Source organism: Mesoplodon densirostris, chromosome 4 (genome assembly GCF_025265405.1).
Source record: "Mesoplodon densirostris isolate mMesDen1 chromosome 4, mMesDen1 primary haplotype, whole genome shotgun sequence".
Classification (NCBI taxonomy): Eukaryota; Metazoa; Chordata; class Mammalia; order Artiodactyla; family Ziphiidae; genus Mesoplodon; species Mesoplodon densirostris.
In genome coordinates, this window is record NC_082664.1 from 101462918 (window position 1) to 101483842 (window position 20925).

Sequence of the window (20925 nt, forward strand, 5' to 3'; positions counted from 1 at the left end):
AGGGGAAATCAAAAAGGCCCTCTTACCAACCCAGGGTTCTTCTGAAGGGGCTTGGACACTGCCAGCTCCTCTCCAAGCCCCTCTGGGACCTGGCTCTGTATGGGTGGCCCCGGAGGCACAGCCAATCTGCCTCTCCCACTCATTCACCAGGGCTTTCCAGAGAGGACATTCCATATAGCTTCTCACTTTCATAACCAGCTTGTCATTTCTGGGAAGTTTCCTGATTTCAGGATTGTGACAATTAGTGCAAGAAAAAGAAAATTTGGGTAATTATCTAATTCCAGTCAAACTTAATGGGGCCCTTCCCACCCCAGGCTAATGGTTGGTGCAAAGTGTAATTTAAGTTAAGCTGTCTAAGGTTGGGGAAGCATGAAATATTCAGCACGGGGGGCATTACCCCTTGTGGGAGCCATATTTTCTAGCAGACCTTTAGATCAAGATAGGACTCCAGGGCGGGGGAGGGGGGGTGGGAATTACTGATTTTGCCAGGAGAGGGCAAGAGCTGGTAAGATGATGCCCAGCTCAGAATTAGCACCGCGAGGGCCCAGGCAGGGCGGGCACTGAGTCTGCCATTGTGGGTAGAGCGGCCACTCCAGCAGGAGCCAGGGTTCTAGGCAAGGCTGCAAGAGCTCAGTCAACTCAGGGGACTCTCTGGACCCGGTCTCCTTGGGTCTATCAGTGGAGACCAAGATGACCGCCTGAAGGCGGTGGTTTCTTGGCGGTCGAGCACCTCGCCCACAAATTGCGATCTGCATCTCTGCCGAAGTTGGCCTGTCCTGGATATTTCTTCTCCCCTCCCCTTCCTCCACCACCCCTCCTAATTCGTCAACTGCTGAAACATCTGCCTGGCTGAAACGGCTTCCTCGCCGCGCGCTGGGGACTGTCCCCAGGTGTTGGTCTTTGTGTCGGGAAAACTTTGTGAGAAACCGAGGGCGCTGGACAAAGAGCGAGCGAGGGAGGGCGTTTGCCAGCCGGCGGGGTACGCCGGGCGGTGCTCGCTCTTCCCTGGGCTCAGCTCTGTACGCGGACGCACCCGGTGCCCCGAGCCCAGCCTTCTTAAGCGGGGAGTGGCAGGCTCCGGCCACATCCCACCGCCCTCGGGAGCTGAAAGAAGCCAGGCGGGAGAAGCAAAGGCGGGAGGCTGGACACTGGAGTTGACTGGGGTGGGAGGAGGAGGGCAGAGGAGCTGAGCGAAGCTGTCAAACTGCGCGCGGAGCCCCGCGCTGGGCGGGGGAAGGGAGGGGAGGGGAGTAGAGAGGAGGGGCGGACGGGAGCTGAGAGGGAGCGAGCCGCCTCGCCGCGCCTGAGCAACCCTTGTCTGCCGCTGTCGCCGCCGCCGCCGGCCCGGACTCGCCCGGAGCGCAGGGTGTCTGCCCCGCTGGGCGCCACGCGCGGAGGCTCCGGCGCCTGCCGCTGCGCCCTCCAGCCCCAGCTCCTCGCGCCGGCCCGCGCGGGTCCCGGTGGGCGCGAACCCACCATGCAGCTGCAGTTCCGGAGCTGGATGCTGGCTGCGCTCACGCTGCTCGTGGTCTTCCTCATCTTCGCAGACATCTCGGAGATCGAAGAAGAAATAGGGTAAATAGCTGCGCCTGGGCCCGTGCCGAGCCCTGGCGGGATCTCTTACCACCCCGGTACTCCGCATCCTCCCTCACGCCCGCTTTGTGTGCGCCGCGCCCCCCTGTCGCTCCGCTGGAGAGCCGGGGGACGATTTTGGCTGGGGGTGGCTGTGCCGGGAGCCCAGGACTGTTTGGGGGGCGGAGGGTGGGGGCGCGGCTGCCACTGGGAGTCCCCGGGCAGGGAGCACTGCCAGCCTCCAGCTGGTCCGCGTCGGGGAGCGGACTCGCCCACCCTGCCTCCCTTCCTCTGCATGTCCGCGCGCGTTGTCGCCGGGGTCGAGGGAGGGCGCCCGGGAGTGTCTGGGGCGGGCGGAGGGGCCGAGAGTGGAGGAGGCAGGAGTTTCTTTGTCTCCTGCTCGGCCGCTTTCTCGCCTGAACAAAGTGGGCAGGGGGCGCGCGGGGATCTCTGTGCTGGGGGAAGGGATCCCCGGGCCGGGGCGGAAGGCGGGGGCTCTTCACGGGCTCCCGGGAAGGCGAGTGTCCCCAGTACCTACAGACACGCAACGCGCCTCCCGCCGGCCCGGGAGCCCAGCACAGGGGTGTGGGCAGACACCGCTAGAGGCGGAGCGCGCGGGGGTTAGCTGAGATCCCTTCCCCACCCTCACCCTCACCTGGCTTTGGGCGCTCAGCTAATCCCGCGGCTCCCCCTATGTCCCCGGGTTCCTATGCGCTCGCAGCGCCGCGGTGGAGACCTTTCGGGAAAGTCTGTACCACCGCCCTCTCGTCTTCGGGGGCTGGGGTGGAGGGTGCCCAGGCACGCGGTCTAGCCCTGGCTTTTCTCCCGATCTCTCCGGGGGGAGCGGGGGGACCGCGAGCCCCTGCCCTGCCGCTGGACTTCCAAGAGTGCGCGCTTGCGGCGCGGGACGCACCTGCTGTGGGTCCTGGAGGCTGAGAGTCGCGCCCCGCCCCTGGGCCGGCCCCTCTCCGCTTCGACGCTACAAAGAGTCTCCAGGCCGCTGTAGGCAGGTGGGGGGAGTGGGCAGCCAGGGTTCTGAGGGGCCCATTGGAGAGCCTCCTGGCCCTGGGCAGAGAGAAAGTGAGGTCGCAGAGTGGGCAGAAAGTCCCTTCCTCCGTGGGGCTAGTCCCGCACCGCGTGCGCCCCTCCTTTGTCCCATCTGTTATTTCATTCACTATCAGCGCTAGTAGAGGGCTCGCTAAGCTGGCAGATCCCTCAAAAGGGAAATGCCAGTCCTGGTCCAGGATGCCAAGGCCCTAAGGACTCAAACCTGGGGCAGGCGCCACGACCTGCTCTCTCCTTTTCTCCTTGCCCCTTCCCATCTTGGCCACTGCAGAATTCCTTCTGTGAACTCCAGTGCTCTTCAAGTACCAAACGTTTCTCTGCCTCTTCCTCCTCCTCATTCTCGGTTTCCCCAAGAGCTCAGAAAACTTTCACAAATAGTGTTCAGTTAATACACGACATGCTCCCACGCGGAGATAGAGAAACGCTACGTTCTGTAGCTGTTCGCCTCAAAAACGTGGATCGGAAAGGAAATCAGGCAAGACAAGTCCTGAGGTGATGGAGGACGCGGTGGGGAGGGCCTTCCTCTCGGCTCCCACACTCTTCTCCCAGATGTGGGCTCTGCCTGGCCCAGACCACTTGCTGACCTTGACATGTGAGGGAAGGGCCAGCAGCTGCCCATTGTTCTGCTATGAAAACGTAAGAGCTGCACCCATTCAGGCATCCCTCGCTTGTCCATTCACTGAACTTTTACCGAATTTCTTCTATAGGCCAGTGACTTTTTTTTTTTACATCTTTATTGGAGTATAATTGCTTTACAATGGTATGTTAGTTTCTGCTTCATAACAAAGTGAATCAGTCACACACACACATATGTTCCCATATCCCTTCCCCCTCACATCTCCCTCCCTCCCACTCTCCCTATCCCACCCCTCTAGGTGGTCACAAAGCACCGAGCTGATCACCCCGTGCTATGCGGCTGCTTTCCACTAGCTACCTATTTTACGTTTGGTATTGTATATATGTCCATTAGGCCAGTGACTTTTAAGTTTTAAAATGCAATCAGGAAATCACTTTGCACATAATGCTACACTTCCCTGCCAAATGTGTTGTAAAGCCCCTACTCCCCACGTTAGGTTGTTCTAACGGTACCCAGAAATAAGTTGCAAGGCCTGAGCTAAGAAGGGCATTTACATATATATTTAAATCCCAGGGCTCTTGTGCTATGGATGTGTTTCATTGGGGGGGGGGGCGGGTCCTGCTTGGGCCCACACTGGGGAAAATTGTCTAAAAATTTTGTGTCATCTTGTGTGACATTATCCCCCCTTCTGGTGCCCCTGTCCTCAGGCTGACCCCTGACTTGACCAGTCCTGACCCAGGCCTGAGACCCCTCTCCCGCAGCCCCTTGTCCAGTCCCACCCCCAGTCTTCCCCACACACTGTTAACTCATCTGGGATTTGCCATAACTGGGGGAGGCAGGACATGAAACAGAGGACCAGAATCCCCGCAGCCCCCTATATCTGTTTTTCAAGCCAAGTTTCAAGCTCAGTCACTTATTTAATCCTTGGAAGCACCCCAACTTTGAGCAGCCAGCAGGGGTCAGTGCCCTAGCACAGTGGCCAGTGAGGGGGCGCCAGGAGCAGGACTCTTATCTTCCTCACCCTATGCTTTGCCTTTCCGGGAGACCTGGGATCATACTCCAGACCACGGTGCTATTGCACCAGCCCTGACCACCCTTCCCCTACTTGATATTGACCTATGCTAGGGAAGATTACAAATTACCTGCCAGGACCACTCCCTGGGAGAAGACAATTCTGTGAAAGGATGGCTGTTTCTGGAAGGCAATGATGGCACCCTGTGATCTGTTAGGAAAGAAGGAAGGAAGGAAAGAAGGAAAAATCTCTACTTGAAGTAAATTTTCCAAGGATTAACACATGAGAAGTAAACGAGGAAAGACAATTTCATGTGTATCATCTAGAGGAACAAAACTGAGATATATTTTTGCTAAACTCTTGATTCCTTTTATTATAAAATAAGGCTTTTGCTGTGGTGATCTCAGAAGTTCTGTCCTGCTCAAGGAATCATAGAACGGGTTATGAAGGGCGGGGGTTTTCTTCCAGAGGCTATTTCCCTAGAGACACCTCTCTTCCTAAGTGATGATTTTCAAAGTTCTGTTTCTAACTTGCTTGCTTGGGAAAATGCCTCCCTGGGGCTGAATGAGAAAAAATATATATAAAATGCTCTTCAAAGCATTCAAAGAGTGAATTCAAATTCTAAATCAGAGATTGGGTGGAGCTTTGGTAAAACAGCCCCCATCAACTCATGCAGCACTCCAAATTTAGAGTCAATTGGACCAAGTCGTAAGCTAAAACTTTTTTTCTGATTATCCCCTGGGCCCACCGTGGTGCCTTCAAAACCTGACACACAGAAGGCATTCAGTAAACATCTACTGGATAAATATCTTTCTGGGGCCTGGCCCAGTGATGGGCATACACAGCATCCTTAGGGAAGGCTGATACTCACAGAGCCTTAGGATGGGAAAGGAGTGCAGGGCTCCCCCTAAGAAACCTCCTCTCTTTTTACAATTAGGATAAATTTGACCCTGAGAAGTAGCGTCTCTTATCCAAGATCACACATGGCTGATTAGGGACAGGGCAAGCCTGCACAGGTCCCCTCTCTTATAACCCAATGCCCTAGTTCCCAAATGAGGTCTCTAATCATAAAACAGTTACAGAACTTTTGTTAAAGAGGATGTAGCTAGTAATAACAGAAATCATGGCAATGGTGAAGATGAAGATGATGGTGGTCATTAACATTCATTTATTTATTGAGTGCTTGCTATGAACCAAGAGCTATTCCAAGTGCTTTACAGACGCTAACACATGTCATCCACCTGGCAACCCAATGGTCACCTACTAGTGGCGCCCAAAGCTACTATTTGTTGAGCACAAATAGTGCCAGACACCGTGCTTACTGCTTTAAAGCACCAGCTCACTCAGTCCCCAACAAACCTCTTGAAGCTGGGTAGGGTGGCTATCTTTAGTTCATCAGTGAGGAAACTGAGGCTCAGAGAGGTTGTATAACTTGCTTGTGATAAAGCAAATGACCCTAATTCTATGAGAAGCCAAAGCCCCTGTCTTGACTGCCGTGCTAGACTGCCCTGTCCTCTGAATTCTTTGCCCCCTGAAATAACATTACATAATAGGTCTCAGAACTAGCCTTCCTAACTCATCCCCCTGCATTCTTCCAAAGGCTCAGTTTTCCTAAGAGCCTGGTCTGACTTAGTAGTTACCCGCTCCCCTGCCCTCACTGGTTTAGAAGGAGGGAAGGTGAGTACTGAGGATTGGAGAAGGACTCGGGGCTCATCTCCCCAAAATGCCCCTCTGGTCCAGTCAAAGTTCAGTGTGATGCTATACCCTGGTTTGCCAGACAAGCTCACTGGCCATGGGCCTGAGCATCCCAGACTTATAGGTGGGACCTTGGGCTAAAGCTTCTGAAGGAGAGAAAACTCCCATTCCATTGCAACCCTGATTCTGATGTCAGTTGAATGCGCCTTCCTCACTTCTGCACACCATAAGATTGGGCATCCAGGAACCTGAACTAGGTGATAGTAAAGATGCTTAACAACTGGTCCCTCTCGGGCACTGACCTGTTAGAATGGACATCTGACTGGTCAGAACTGATGCTGTCCAGTACACCATGGTCAGGGTCCTGGTGCCCCCCAAACATCAGACACTGTCTGGGAAGGTAATAGACAAGGAAGGGCTAGCTCTGACCCTCAGATCCGTGAACTGGCAACTACTGCCATCAGCTGAGAATGAGGTGAGGTGCACCTTTTAGTGGATGAGTCCAGGTGGATGTGAAAGGAAATGACCTTGGGCAGTTGCAGTCCAGGCACTCTGTAAGAAACACACATATTTGCACAAGACCGTGCAACATTTTTTTAAAGCCCATTCTTCGCCCCAGTCCTCATGTACTTCACTCAAGTATAAACATGATTGGAGGATAAAATAGGACAGAAAGAAAGTCTGGTGTTTAACTGACTTGCTCCAAGCCCTTGTTGCCAACTGTTCCTAGCATCAAATTTAAATTGCAAATAGATATCCATCTTAGAAACCAATTCACCACTCAGGGCCTCTTTCCCCTTGTAAAGCAGGGTTGCTAGATTTTTAAATTGCTTAGGTTTTACAAATTGGGGATGTTGTAGATCGCAAATGATAAATACTTCTCAGAAATAGTGGAATTCTATAAAGGCTCCCATTGCTCTTAGCATGGCATACAAGGTAATACCTAATCTGGTCCCTGCCTCTCTCTTCAGCCTTCCTGGCCTCCAGCCATTCCGTATTGCTGTTGCTCACAGTTCCCTGGAATGTACCATGACTTCATGCCTCTGTGCCTTTGCACATGTTCTTTTTTTTTTTTTTTTTTTTTTTTTTTTTTGCGGTACGCGGGCTTCTCACTGTTGTGGCCTTTCCCGTTGCGGAGCACAGGCTCCAGACGCGCAGGCTCAGTGGCCATGGTTCACGGGCCCAGCCACTCCGCGGCATGAGGGATCCTCCCGGACCGGGGCACGAACCCGTGTTCCTGCATCGGCAGGCGGACTCTCAACCACTGTGCCACCAGGGAAGCCCATTTGCACAAGTTCTTACTGCTTTCTAGAACAACCTCCTTGCACACACTATTCTTAACCCCACACCCCACCCATCCTTACTTCCCCTCCCTCCTCCTTTAAGGCGAAGGCTAGTATCACCTCCTTTGCAAAGAATTCCAAGACCCCAGACCTCCCTTGGACAGTCTGGGGTAGCTGCCTCTCCTGTGTGTACACTTAACATCTATCATGACAGTATCCTATGGAGATGGACTCAACAATTTTGTTTTATTTTTTCCCTTATCCCCAGCCCCTGGTGATAAGTATATGGTTTAGTAAATAGAGCCCATAAAGTATTTTCAGTATTTTCAGAACAAACTTAGGCCTAGCACATGGCAAAAGTAAGCATTCAGCCTTTCTGACCCCAAAGGTCTACACGATTCTAATAACAATTAAACACCCTCCACTTGCTCAGAAAGCCCCTTGCTTTTCCCAACATGTGTATCCAACATGGAGGCCACAGCCCAGTTAAGGGCACAGTTTTCATTGTCTCAGAATGTTGTAGAGCAGGCCAATGGGAATGAAAGCACCTTTCTAGTTTGTAAAAGAGGAGGACCCAGTGATAAGTTTCCCACTGTCAGTTCAGCTAAAAAGCAAAGGTGTAAAGCCCCACCTCCAAGCCTCTGTCCAGCTCATTTTCTCCAGAGAGCCCTTTCTAGCCCTGCCAGTGCCAACAGCCAGCGGCTCCCCCATCCTCCTTCTGCCTGGAGAGGAAGTGCCTGCTCTGTCCATCTTTATCACCTTAACGGCTTCCACACTGGCATTAAGAGCAGACTTAAGTTGGTGCCAACTGTTTCCTTCCAACGGCTGGTCCCCAGAAAGGCTGCTGAACAGAAAGGCTGTGTTGTGTGTTTGAAACATTGAGGGAGTAAGAAGTCAGGTTGATGTGTGTCATCTCAAAGATTTTCTCTATTAAGCACTTTTAAGTGGTGTTATGATTTTCAAACACTGGTCAAACCAGGGAATCATGATGGATCAGCCAAGACTCATAGCAGCTGCAAGGACCCTCAGTGGGTTTCAGGAGCCTCACACCTCTCAGCTGCCTCAAGTGAAAACAAGTTCAAGAGGCAGATGGAAAGATACAGTGAAAGGAGTAAGGGAGGGGCAGGAACATGAATGCTGCCATCAGGGAGCTGGTCAGGTGGCTGCCTCCTGCCAGGGAACAGGGACAGGTCCATCTCTCCAGGAGAAGCCCCAAGGTGAGACGCTTGGGTGCCATCTGCGTGCAGGGAAACCGTCCCGTGTCTGAGTGACTGCTGGTCTGGGGCTTGTCCTTAAGTGTTGAGATTAGTCACTCTCCTGGGGGACAGCTGGGCTGGATTTAAATTCTCCCCAGTCTCCTGCAATTGGTCACTTGGCTAGGAAGCCGCCCAGTGTCCTGACAGGACCTGTTTGTCACAGCATTTTCTTAGCTTCAGCTGTCACAGGCTTCGGCAGGGAGCAGCTCCTCCGGACACTTCTAGCACTTGGAATCCTGATTCGCTGCTCTTGGAAACCCAGCGTCCTGCCTTGCTGTGTGGGTGTGTGTTTGAGTTCTGAAATTGCTCTGTGAGAAGGAAGCTCTTGGCTCTGTCACAGAGTTTCCTCAGCACTTTGCTCTTATTGTTGGAGAAACACGGAGACGCTCAGCTTTGCTTCCTTGTCCCCTTTTAAGGCTCCAGGCTACAATTTCTCCTCCTTCTCTTAGTTGATGGCTGGAGGTTGAAATGACCCTGAGATCAGCATTTCCCAGTGCTGATCTGCAGATGGGTGGTGATCCAGAAGGAAAAAAGAAAAGAAAAAATAAAAAACACAATGTAGCCATGACAATTATGTTAGTTTCAGGTATGCCAACTGTCATTTCCCGAGAACTATCTTTTGAGATGATGTTCTCTTTTTTCTTTTGGGTATTGATGTCCTTTCTTTCCTGAAAGAGGGTGATGGTAAATAGTAGTTGTGATCTTTTTCCTAAACTGAGTCCCCAACCCCAATTCTTTGGAAATGTTACTGATCACTGAAATCTATAGTCTGGGGTCTCAGTTTACCTTGAAGAGTAAACAGAGGGCATCGCTTCTAGAAACAGGGGCTCATTCCTCATACATCTTTTCTCCATGGAGGCTGACGCCAGCAGAGAGTAACAACAGTCATTTTTGGGGGGGCGGGTCTGCTGTGTGCCATATGATAGCCTAAGCACTTTAGTTCTGTTCGCACCTGTAATCTTCCCAACAATCCTATTGAGGTCCATATTTTTTTTTTCTTTTTTTTTTTTTTTTTGCTGTACGCGGGCCTCTCACTGCTGTGGCCTCTCCCGTTGCGGAGCACAGGCTCCGGACACACAGGCTCCGTGGCCATGGCTCGCGGGCCCAGCCGCTCCGCGGCATGTGGGATCTTCCGGGATCGGGGCACGAACCCGTGTCCCCTGCATCGGCAGGCGGACTCTCAACCACTGCGCCACCAGGGAAGCCCTGAGGTCCATATTGTTATTATCTCCATTTTATAATGAGGAACCTGAGGCACAGAGCAGTTAGGTAACTTGGCCAAGGTCACATAGCTAGTCAGTTGCAGAGCTGGGATGGGAACCCAGGTTCCAGGGAATCAGTAGAATTATCCAAAACTGACGTACGAAATGACATCCAGTGGGGAAAATATGCATGCTCGTGTTTCCAAAGGGTAAAGCTTGGAAAGAGAGAGGTCTGTGGGAGAGAGAAACCCGGAAAGCAGCAACGCTGGAAGAGAGCTCAGGAGAAAGGAAACCAGAGGTGAGGCCGTAATGGAATATGGCAGCCCAGAAGATCAATGCAGTTTAGGGTCGCCAGATCCACAGCATCTTGTTTTGGAACGGTGCCCCCCACTCCACCTTCCCCCTTTCCCTCCCGTCCAGCCCCCTCCTTGTCCCCACCAGGTCTCATCAGAGTGGCTCTGGAGCATATTTGTTTGACCAACTCATTAGAGTAGACACACACACTGTACACACATGTACACACACACTGATGGGAGAGAAAAACAACACAGACGATTAAGGCCTGGAGGAATTTTCTTCTGGGGAAAGAGAGAAGGGCTAGTGCAGTCAGCTTCCTGGAACTGGGCAAGGAAGGAAGAAAGTAGGCTGGGAGGGGACAGGCTTCTGCAGGGAGATTGTACAGGCCCAGGGAGCCCATTTCCTGGGAGCTGATATTGTGCTGAGAGCTGCACAGGGCAATCTCTTAAGCCTCACAACCGTCATGTTTGCTCATCTGCAGATGAGGAAGTAGGGGCCCAAAGAGGTGCCAAGACTTGCTAAGGTCACACAGCCAGTAACAAGGAAATGAGGTGCCAGCCAAGTTTGCCTGACTCCATCACCCACTCTGTTCACAGTGACTTCTGTGTCCCCGAATCACCGGGCTCCCTGCCCCTGTTCCCCCTGCCTCCCATCTCCTGCCTTGGGCCATTTTCTGTACCACAAAGACAGTTTGCAAGGGAAACTGGAAACATTAGGACTTCAGAAAGGACTCGTGGCATGTCAGGTGAGCCTCCCAAGCACTATGGCCACCACGCCCTTGGGTGCAACGTTTCAGCCAATGCTGAGGAGGGGCACACACCCTTGAACTCTGTCCAGCGAGGTGTGGGCGCTTGCTGTTAGGTTTCCCATCTCCAATTTCAAGAACAAGAATATTGACCATGCTCGGAGGAGCGCTACACAGGATTAATTCACACCTTCTTGCTTAGTAAATGCCAGCGTGGCTTAAATAATGCAGCGGGGCTTAAATAATGCAGCGGGGAGGCTAAGATACCCGGAGAAAATGAGCTGGTAAATTGATAGGTCAGGCGACTTTCGTTTGCTCTTCTCCTGTAAGCAGCAAAGCCCCTCCTACTGCACCTCTAAGGTTCCTAAGTTTGGGAGTTAGCTCTAAGCAGACTCTGCCTGATGTCCAAACTATACCCCAGTCCATAGGTTTAGTTCCCAGGAGAGGCAAAGAGAAGAGCAAGAGAGAAACCCACAGTGGTGTACAGGTCCTGGCCCGGGCAGAGAGCCTCTTAGACTGCAGCACGAGAGCTGCAGCTCCTTGACAAATAGCCTCCAGAAGAGCGGGACCATCCAGCATTGGGGGTGGAGCCAGCTAAGCCTCTGCAGCCCCTTCCCCAGAGGGTAACCGCCACCAAAGCTCTACCCTCCAGCGTCATTAGGATGACTCCCTTAGGGCTTTGTAAATCTCTCCCAGCTGCCAGCCTGGGGCCTCCCTTTTCTCCGGTCAGTAAGGACTGTCAAGTCTTCCCTATGAGCCAGACTCCCTGCTCATGCCTCTGGACACTAGGCCACACCTTTGGAGCCCCTGGGAGCTGCTATGGAAAGACTGAGGCTCTAATCACTGATGAAACACTTATTACCTGCGTGACCTCACGCAGGTGGCTTCACCTCTCTGAGCCTCAGTTTCCTAACCTGTATAATGGAGTTACTAGTATCCAACTCACAGTGTTCTGAGGAGTAAATTATAAATCGTGGGAATGTAAAATGGTGCAGCTGCTGTGGAAAACAACAGGGTGGTTCCTCAAAAAATTAAAAATAGAATTACCATATGACCCAGCAATTCCACTTCTGGGTATATACCCCAAAGAATCAAAAGCAGGGATTTGAACAGGTATTTTTATACCCATGTATATTATAGCAGTATTATTTGCAATAGCCAAAAAATGTCCATCAACGGACGAATGGATAAGCAAAATGTGGTATGTATATACAATGGAATGTTACTCAGCCTTAAAAGGGAAAGAAATTCTGACACATGCTACAACATGGATGAGCCTCGAGGACATTACACTAGGTGAAATAAACCAGACACAGAGAACAGATATTGTATGAGTCCACTTATATGAGATAACTAGAATAGTCAAATTCATGGAGACAGGAAGTAGAGTGGTAGTTGCCAGGAGCTGGGGGAGGGGAGTTCCTGTTCAGTTGGCACACAGAGCTTCAGTTTTGCAGGATGAGAACTCTGGAGATTGGTTGCACAGCAACGTGAATGTACTTGACACTACTGAACCGTACAGTTGAAAATGGTGAAAATGGTAAATTTTATGTTAGGTGTATTTTACCACAACTAAACACACACATGCACACACACACACACACAAATGAAAGCAGCCAGAAGAGTGCCTGGCAGGTGCTCATGACATCAGTGATTTATTTGAAGAGCATAGTTGTGGTATTAACAAAGCAACATCAATGTGAGTACTATTTAATTCAAAAAATGATATAGTACAAAAATCATGGTTGGGAGGCAGTAGAGGGAGAAAAAGAGAAAGGGACTTAGACTAGAATTAGAGACATACACACCATTTCTTTGTTGTGAGCATATCTGGATACACTTGCTGGAGGGGGCCCAAATTCCCAACACCTGGGATTTAAGACCTTGGAAAGTGCAAACATATACTTTTCGTGGACTCTCTGTAACTACTCGTTGGCCTGCCTTCCTGTCTAACTTCAGTGGAGGGGCCCATAAGGTCTCTGTCAAAATCTAAACTGGGGCTTCCCTGGTGGCGCAGTGGTTGAGAGTCCGCCTGCCGATGCAGGGGACACGGGTTCGTGCCCCGGTCCGGGAAGATCCCACATGCCGCGGAGCGGCTGGGCCCGTGAGCCATGGCTGCTGAGCCTGCACGTCCAGAGCCTGTGCTCCACAGCGGGAGAGGCCACAGCGGGAGAGGCCACAGCAGTGAGAAGCCCGCGTAACGCAAAAAAAAAAAAAAAAAAATCTAAACTGCATGGAAGTCAGGGAGTGGTGGGGGAGGGAAGCAGGGGGGAGAGAGGTGGGAGGCCAAGGGTGCAGATAGCCGACACCACCCCTCCCTCCCAGATCCAGGTTCCTAGCTGCGCTTTTCTTACCATCTGCATCAGAGTAGCCATGATTAGTGTTTTTGGCTCAAGGGAACAGAGAAGGGAGTTCCAAAATGCTGATCCCCAGAGATTTGGCTCCTGCTAGTCTGGAACCTGCTGAGATACAGCTGACTCTCCCCATTTAGGCTCAGTGCCAGGCAACTCCCAGAAGACAACTGGAGTGAGCAAGTGCTGTGGTTTCCAGGGTCAGGCAGTCCCAAAACTGGGGGCTGTTACAAACAGTGCCGGCCCCACCCCAGAGTTTCTGATTCAGCAGGTCTGGGGTGGGTGGAGCCTGAGAACTGGCATCACTAACAAGTTCCAGGTGATGCTGATATCTCTGGCCCTTTCGAGGACCACACTTGGAGAAACACTGGGCCTTGTCGATCAAAGTGTGGTTCTTGGACCAGCCACATGGGCTTCACCTGGAGTTTTGGTAGAAATGCAAAATCTCAGGCCTCACCCCAGGCCCACACCTGATGAAATCTGCATCAGAACAAGACCCCAGGTAATTACCATACACAATCCCTGCACTGGTGGGAATAATTGGTTTCATGGCCTTCTGCAGAGCCCCAGCCCAAGCCAAAGACCTTGGCCCATCAAACCAAGGGGAAACTTGTCTGAGGATCCCTGTTGCCCATCAGAGTTGGCCTTGACTCTCAACAGGATGTCAGAAAAATCAGTAATGGTTATTATTACAACTGGATGCCTGTGTGCACACCAGGGGTTTTCATACATTATTTCATTATAAAACCCTGGAAAAACCCATTTTATTGATGAGTAAACTGAGACTCGGGTAAAGTAACTTCTTGATAAACACAGAAAAAAGAACTGAATTTTATAAAGGCCTACCTGACCATTTCCGGGGTGCCGGGGTTTAGGCCTGTGGATTAACCTACTTCTCTCCCTTTCACCCTCCCAAAAATGAGGCCTGAGGCATGAAATAAGGCAAGGAGAATTTTTTTTTTAATGCAGTTTATTTTCCATCTCATCCATGAGGCTTTTTTTTTTTTTTTTAATCTTGATTTCAGTTACCCCGGTCTTTGCAACTTTCTTGGCCAAGAAGTTCTCAAAACTTGGTTTTTGGTTTTTGGGGTTTTTTTGGCCATGCCATGCAGCATATGGGATATTAGTTCTCCCACCAGGGATCGAGCCCATGCCCCCTGCATTGGGAGCACAGAGTCTTAACCACTGGACCACCAGGGAAGCCCCAAGGCAAGGAGAAATCTTAAACAAGGGTTGAATTGATTTATTAAATGAGCTTAATTAAGGAGGCCGCAATGTCTGTACCAGAATAACTTTGACCCAGGGCTGGAGCATGTGATAGAAATTTCCAGAGAAGCTGGTCAGCCAAGTACTCCTTGACTGTGTCATTAAGTCCCCTCATGAGCTTGGCTTGGATGTGATCATTCACACAGCCAATGGCCCCATTTCACAGTTGGCACACGTGGTTACAGTTCCCTAGAGTTCTTGGGGTTCCTGAGTGGTTTTGGTGGCCTGCCCAGCCAGCAATCTAATTCCAAACTCCATTCTCAGTTATAAAAAGCAGAGGAATTGATGGTGGAGGCCTCTAGGGGCTATCGAAGGCAAGTAGAGGGGAGCCTTTTAAAACCAATCTGCTACTTCAGATAAAGACAGCCTCTGGGCAGGCTGGAAGCCAAGAATTTAATTGTATTTATTTTTGCCATTACTTTCTATTTAGGGCAAGGGATATTGGTATTCTATTTATGGTTGTGATATAAAGGTTCCTTTGATGATTAATCCATTTAAGTTTTTGAGTCGATTTAAAGAAAACTATTAAGTCAATAAAGTGAGATTAGCAAAACACGTAAAGGTAGATCCCAAAAATGACTGAAGTCGATGCTGTGATGGTGTGCTTGCTTCACTTCTCTTTACGACCATTATCTGCCCCCTTGGCAGCAAAGCCGCAACAAGTCCTTGTAAAACTTCTATAGAGAGTAAGTGAGTTAATCTTCCAAAAAAGTACCTAGTTACAGATACGATTTCTCATTGTATCTGGGAAATTGCCCAGTGCTCAAAAAAAGAATTCTCCGATGAAACAACCTTGTGGATGACTCAAAAGGCAAGGATGATTGAGCCCTGCCACCAACTCCCAGAAACACCACTAGGTGAGACTCCCATTTTAGAGTCTCCCAGCGCCCTCCATATTTTCCTCCTTACGGTTTATATTTCTTGCATGGTGCCTTTCCTGCCTGGTAGATTGTAGCTTTAGGAGGGCTAGGACCATTTCACATCTGTGCTGCATTGTACTTTCAGCCCCTTGCACAGTGCCTGGCAGAGAGTAAGTGCTGGTTTGGAGAACAAAGGAAGGAAAGGAGGGAGGGCAGGAAGGAGGGAGTTCGTTCCAGAGAGAAGCTCAGAACAGCTCCTGCCACCTACCTTCTGCAATCATTTATATATTCCTTTCCATGGCCAAAGGAGAGAAAATATGGTGATTTATATCAGCTCCCACATAATTGTCTGATTTGAAATCCGTTGAATTCCGTCTTCGTTATAGATGAATTGCACTTTTCCTTTTCCCTGATTCCTTGGAGAAAAGACCAGCCCACTATTAAAGGTTTCTTAACAGGGTAATTCATGGTGCTATACACAAGCTCCATGGCCTGGTACGCAGAAACCAGAGGACCGGAGGGATGTGGATGTGGCCAGACTTGGGAATCAGGTGCGCTGGCTCCTGGCAGGCTGAGATCATGCTGATAACAAAGAGATTAATAAGGGTCTGCAACCTCCTCCATCCTGTAGTATCAAGGAGGGTTTTTAAATCAATGCCGGTCTGGCTGGCTTAATGGTACCTAATCTTGCCTTTTGAAGCTGGAATCTTTGAGAGTTGAGATCAATTGAGATAAAATAAAGCAAACTGTGTTGACTTTTGGATTTGGGGTCTTCATCAGATTCCCATTGTGTAGTGTTGTTTTTATTTTCTGTCTTGGAAATAGGTGGAAATTAGCCACTGGAGAGGGTTGTTCTGCCTGGACCAGGTGATGGTATATTTACTTCTGTTCTTCTTTTTTTCATCTTCCACAAGATGATTCTCCATGAGGGAAAGATCCATTTCTATCCTGTTCATCTCCATATACCCAGGGCATGTCACCCAGTAAATGCTCAATGACTATATCTCAAGTACAGCATTTTAGTGTAACTAGCACACTCTCTGCCATGGGCCAAGTCTGCTGGAAAAGTCAGTCTGTTCCCAATTAGGTGCAGAAACAGCCACCTTACAAGGCACCCCAGTGCCCCTGGAGAAAAGCCTCAGGAAGTCTCCCTGGTACCTGGTTTCCGTGACTGTTACCACGAGTCTTGTGTGGTCATCACAAAGCTGTGTGAGTAAAATGCATGTGATTCGTCACACACAAGGGCTCACAAGCCCTGTGCGAGATGCTGGTGACATGCAAAGATGAACCCAGCACAGAAAAAGTGCTTGAGGAGTTTGTGGTCTGATGGAGGAGAAACTCCTGAAAGTTTAGGCATTTCTCTGGCCAGAGGATCCATACATTTTAAAGGATTCTCAAAGGATAGCACAAAGCTGAAGAGGAGCTGTATGAACAGTTGAGACCCTTGAAATATTTTGAACAGGAATGTGCATCACACATCATCCTGTGTGAGGACGAGAAACATGTCTGGGGTGAGTGAGAGCTGGGAGATCTGCCACCTCAAGGGCAGGCCCTAAGCTCTCAGGGCCTCAATTTCCCCATCTGTAAATGAGGTTCAACAACCCCACAGGTCTCCTCTAGCTGCAAAGCATCACCACTGGATACCTTCCCTATTGAGTGAGTCCAGACTCACTGGAAATAGCTAATCCTTTTTCTATGCCTCTAAATTCCTTGCCCTGAAATCTTAGAGTAGGGCAATATATAGGTGCTGAGCTATTTTCACCTACCACCTGCTCTACATTTAAAAGGGGGAAAAGCTGCTCTAAGGGAGGTGGAAGGCAAACTTACACACTGAGGGTCTGCCACATGCCAGGCATCACAGTGGATGCTTTCACATCTCAACGAAGCCTCTTGATGAACTGGCAAGACAGGCTCAGCAGCATCTTTATTCCCCGCCTCTCAGTACTACTTGGAGAATCATTCTATTACAGCAGGATGGGTGTTCCAGATAAATTATGCTCAGTATACCACGTTTTAGAAAAGCATGTGAGTGTATGTTATAAAATATAGAAAAGCTGGCATCAGTCATAGCTCAATTGGAGGATTTTGGAAGCCTTCTTCCTTCAGTTACCAGGAAGATTCATTATCACCAGCAAGCATCTCAACCTAGTAAGCGTCCCTGTCCTCAGTGGTGAGCCCTGCCATGTCACAGAAACAAAAATTGACAATATTGTGCTCCTAGTGATGATGATTCAGATCTGTAGGAGCTCCAAAGAGGGAGTCCCCACAAAGGGTGGTGGCAAGAGAAACATTTTCTAGAGGAGGTGGGATCAGGGTGGGAACTTGAAGGAATGGTCCAAGACTTAGCCGGAAGAAGAATGAAATTGATGATCCAGATGGGGAGAATGGCCTGAGACAAAGAAGGTTCAAGTGCACATCAAAGAGCTGTTCCTACCTTTGGGGCTTGGCTGGAGTGGGGGGCTTCGGGAAGACCTGAGGGTGGAGGAAAATAAGATGGGACAGGGGGTGCAGAGCCAGGCTGTCAGGGGCTGAGGGACTCACACTTGATTCTTTGGGGGGGTTACTTTGGTCTCATCTGGGGTCCAAAGACCTCTAAAGAGTCTGTGATGGGTTTTAGGACATCCATGAACCTCTTGAAATCTTGGGCATTTCTCTGGGCAGAGGATCCATACATTTTAAAGGATTCCACAAAGCTGAAGAGGAGCTGCTATGAACATTTGAGACCCTTGAAATGTTTTGAACAGGAATGTGTAGACTGTATGTTGCTGGAAGGAGCAGAAGCTAGGGAGACCACCCAGGTCATCTATAGGAGCAGCATGGAGGGTCTGGGCTGGGGGGCGGGGGCTATAAATGGAAAGGAAGAGAGAGCTAGGGAGTCTTGGTTACAGAGGAGAAATGACAATACTCTGGGGTGGTCAGTGATGGCTGAGCCCACTGTGGGTGTCAGAATCCAGAGGGAAAGCTGGGCCTTAAGGTCCAATGGTGAGTTTGACTTTAAACATGATGATTTTAAGAGGATAGAGTTCATCTATGTTGGAATGAAGACATTTAACAATCATTGAATCACCAATTATTGGAGTGTAGGTACAAAAGAGGCCAGCCAGCCCATTCCCCTGTATTTTCCAGGTACAGCAATGACACCCCAAGATGGGAAGGGACTTGTCCATGGTCACCTAGATGGTGGGCAACTGTAACCAATACATAAGCAAATAATCTTTAGGAGAGAGGTCAAAGCTGAGATGGAGATCAGAAGCCATTTGGAGGGAGACGAATGAAGCCATGAGTGTAGCCATCTTTAACATAACAGAGACCCCAGGATTAAGCTTCGGTCTTTGCCCTCATTTAGAGAGTTGGAAGGAGGAACCAAGGGAGCAAAGGGCATGGAGAAGGACAAAGAAGTGAGGAGAGAACCGAGAGACCAAAGCTGTGCCTAAGTGGGGGCAAGCGCCCCCGGCAGAAGGGCGCATGGGATGAGGATGCTCCAGGGCCACTGACTGGGGCATCGGCAGGCTCTGGGTGACAGTTGAGAGACCTCTTTCCTTGGTGTGGTGAGGTGATGAGAGATTTCAGAGAGGTCCCTGATAAAAGGGGGCCATGATTACAGTCTGGCCTTGCTAGAGGTTTGAGAGGCAAAGAGAAGCAGGTCAAGAGCAGGCAGAAGGAGAATATTTTAAAAATTAAAAAAGTGTATTTGTAAAAATACGGTAAAGAAACAATGAGGGGAGAGAAAGAAAGAGGGAGAGGTTATATGAGAAAGTCACAATCTTGAGAAAATGGGACCAATAAACAGAGGTGGGGATGAAGATTCAGAGACCATCTTATGGGGCGAGGAGGGCCCAGAAACAACATGAATTTTACATGAGGGAAGATTGGGATCCATTCACCCATCAGGCTCCTCTTGCTTTGGTACCATGGCTTGTGCAGACCCCTCTGCCTGAGCTCTTCCCACAGCCCTTTCGAGGCTGCCCTCCTCGTATTCTGGGGTTCTGACAAAATGCCATCCCCCCAAACAGCTCTTCCCTGCCCGCTCCCAAGTATACCCTCAGTCTCTAATCACTGCTTCTCCTGGTTTCTTCTTAGCATCACCCAGTGTATGGATGGGTGGTTATGATTCTGTTCCTTTGCTGCAGTGTTTCCTGTATGTGTTATGTGTGTGAGTGTTTCTTGTCTCCAAATTTCAATTTTAAGCACCTTCAGACTGGAGACTGTCTCCATCCCCCACTGTGACCCCAGAGCATAGCCCAGGGCCCATCAGGCACGTTAATTAGAACAAAAAGAAGAGAAGGAAGAAGAATTCAGCCATGACCTACTCTCTCTTCTCAGAAAAGTTTAATAGAAACAACAATAAAAATACAATTAAAAATAGCATCTGCCAAGCTGTTTATACCTATTCATTATCTCTTTTACTCTTCACTGTTTACTCATTTTAAGAGGTGAGGAAGCTCCGTTTTACATATTCCGCTAGTGAGGGTGGACTTAGGGATAACACCAAAGCCTGTGTTAATGACAGTGTTGGATGAAAGAGGCATTTCCATCAAGAAAACAAGAGGCTAGGTCCCTTTCTCCCATCCCCTCTGCCAGGGGATGGGTAGGCTCTGTGTATCCTCTCCCTGCTCCCGCCCACAGCATCACCTGGTTCTGAATGTGCCTGTGCAAAGCATGTGCAGGTGTTCTACTATCTAGAAAAAAAAAGGGTTAAATTTCCTGTCCACCTGTCAGTCCACTGCGGTCACACGAGAAGTCGGGAGGTAGAGAATTCTCTTTGCCTTTTGATTATTCTAAACCTCAAGGAGGGGCCGGGGTGTCCCCCTTCACCCTAGCCTTCTCCCCTGGCACTTTCTACAGGAATGTGATGGCAGGAGAAATGGGAAGAGGGTGAGGCTCTGAAGCAGCCCCCAGATGCAGAGCCCTCAGTGACAACTTGAGCCACTGTCCCCTGGGCACCGTCCAGAACCACCAGCCCAGACCTTGGAGGTAGGCAAGCCTGTGACTGTGATGCCGCCTCAGGCCCCAGCCCACCCTGGATGTCTGGACTGATGCTTAGGGCAAGAGGAAAATCAAAGGAGGGGGGCTTCCTGTTAACCCATCTTTGTTCCTCTCCTTTGTGCTTCTTTAGAACAGGAAGCAGGTTCCCAGCCTTCTGCACAGCCTGAACTTCCTGTCCGAAGCTGCTGGAAATATTCAAAGTGTTAGGGTCAAAGTCTCCTAGAACGAGGGGTGGGAATCAAGAGGTATGGAAGGATCCCAGGTCACTTGTACACTCCGCTTGTCCTGACATGGCTTCACACCTCCTCCTCTCAGCTGTGGCAGCTGGAGTTGCAGGCATGTCTGGAGTCAGGTGTAGGGTCCCAGGTACGATGACCATCTGGCTCTGCTCTCTGGCTTCTCTTCTGGGTTTGCTCCCGTTACAGCATGCCCCAGTTCTGACTGAGCTCAGACTTTCACCACCACTCCACCCCAACCTCTTGCACCAAGTTCCTGATTTGGAGATAATCCGTCAGACAGAGCCAGGTTCAAATCCTGCCCCAGCTCCGTCTTCCCTGTAAACCCTTGGATATGATGCTTAACATCCCTAAACAAAATGGGAGTCATAAAAAGGCCCACCTCTTAGGGCTGCAATAGGGACAAAAGGAGAAAATCCACAGTGAGGGTTTGGTCCGTGTCTGCCCCGTGGTAAGTGCCTAGTCAGTGTTAACTCTGGTGATGGTCACTTCTCCACTATCCATCTGAGCACATGCCTTCTC

The 20925-nt window shown here is 50.1% G+C and overlaps 1 protein-coding gene across 2 annotated transcripts in view; it reads left to right on the top strand.

The window, feature by feature from the left end:
* Positions 1–1477: 1477 nt before the first annotated feature.
* Positions 1478–20925, top strand: part of ST8SIA2 (ST8 alpha-N-acetyl-neuraminide alpha-2,8-sialyltransferase 2) — a 60336-nt gene continuing 40888 nt past the window's right edge. For both annotated transcript variants that reach the window (XM_060095087.1, XM_060095088.1), the window contains exon 1: positions 1478–1575. In XM_060095087.1, the coding sequence (XP_059951070.1) occupies positions 1478–1575 (98 nt within the window). The remainder of the gene's footprint in view (positions 1576–20925) is intronic.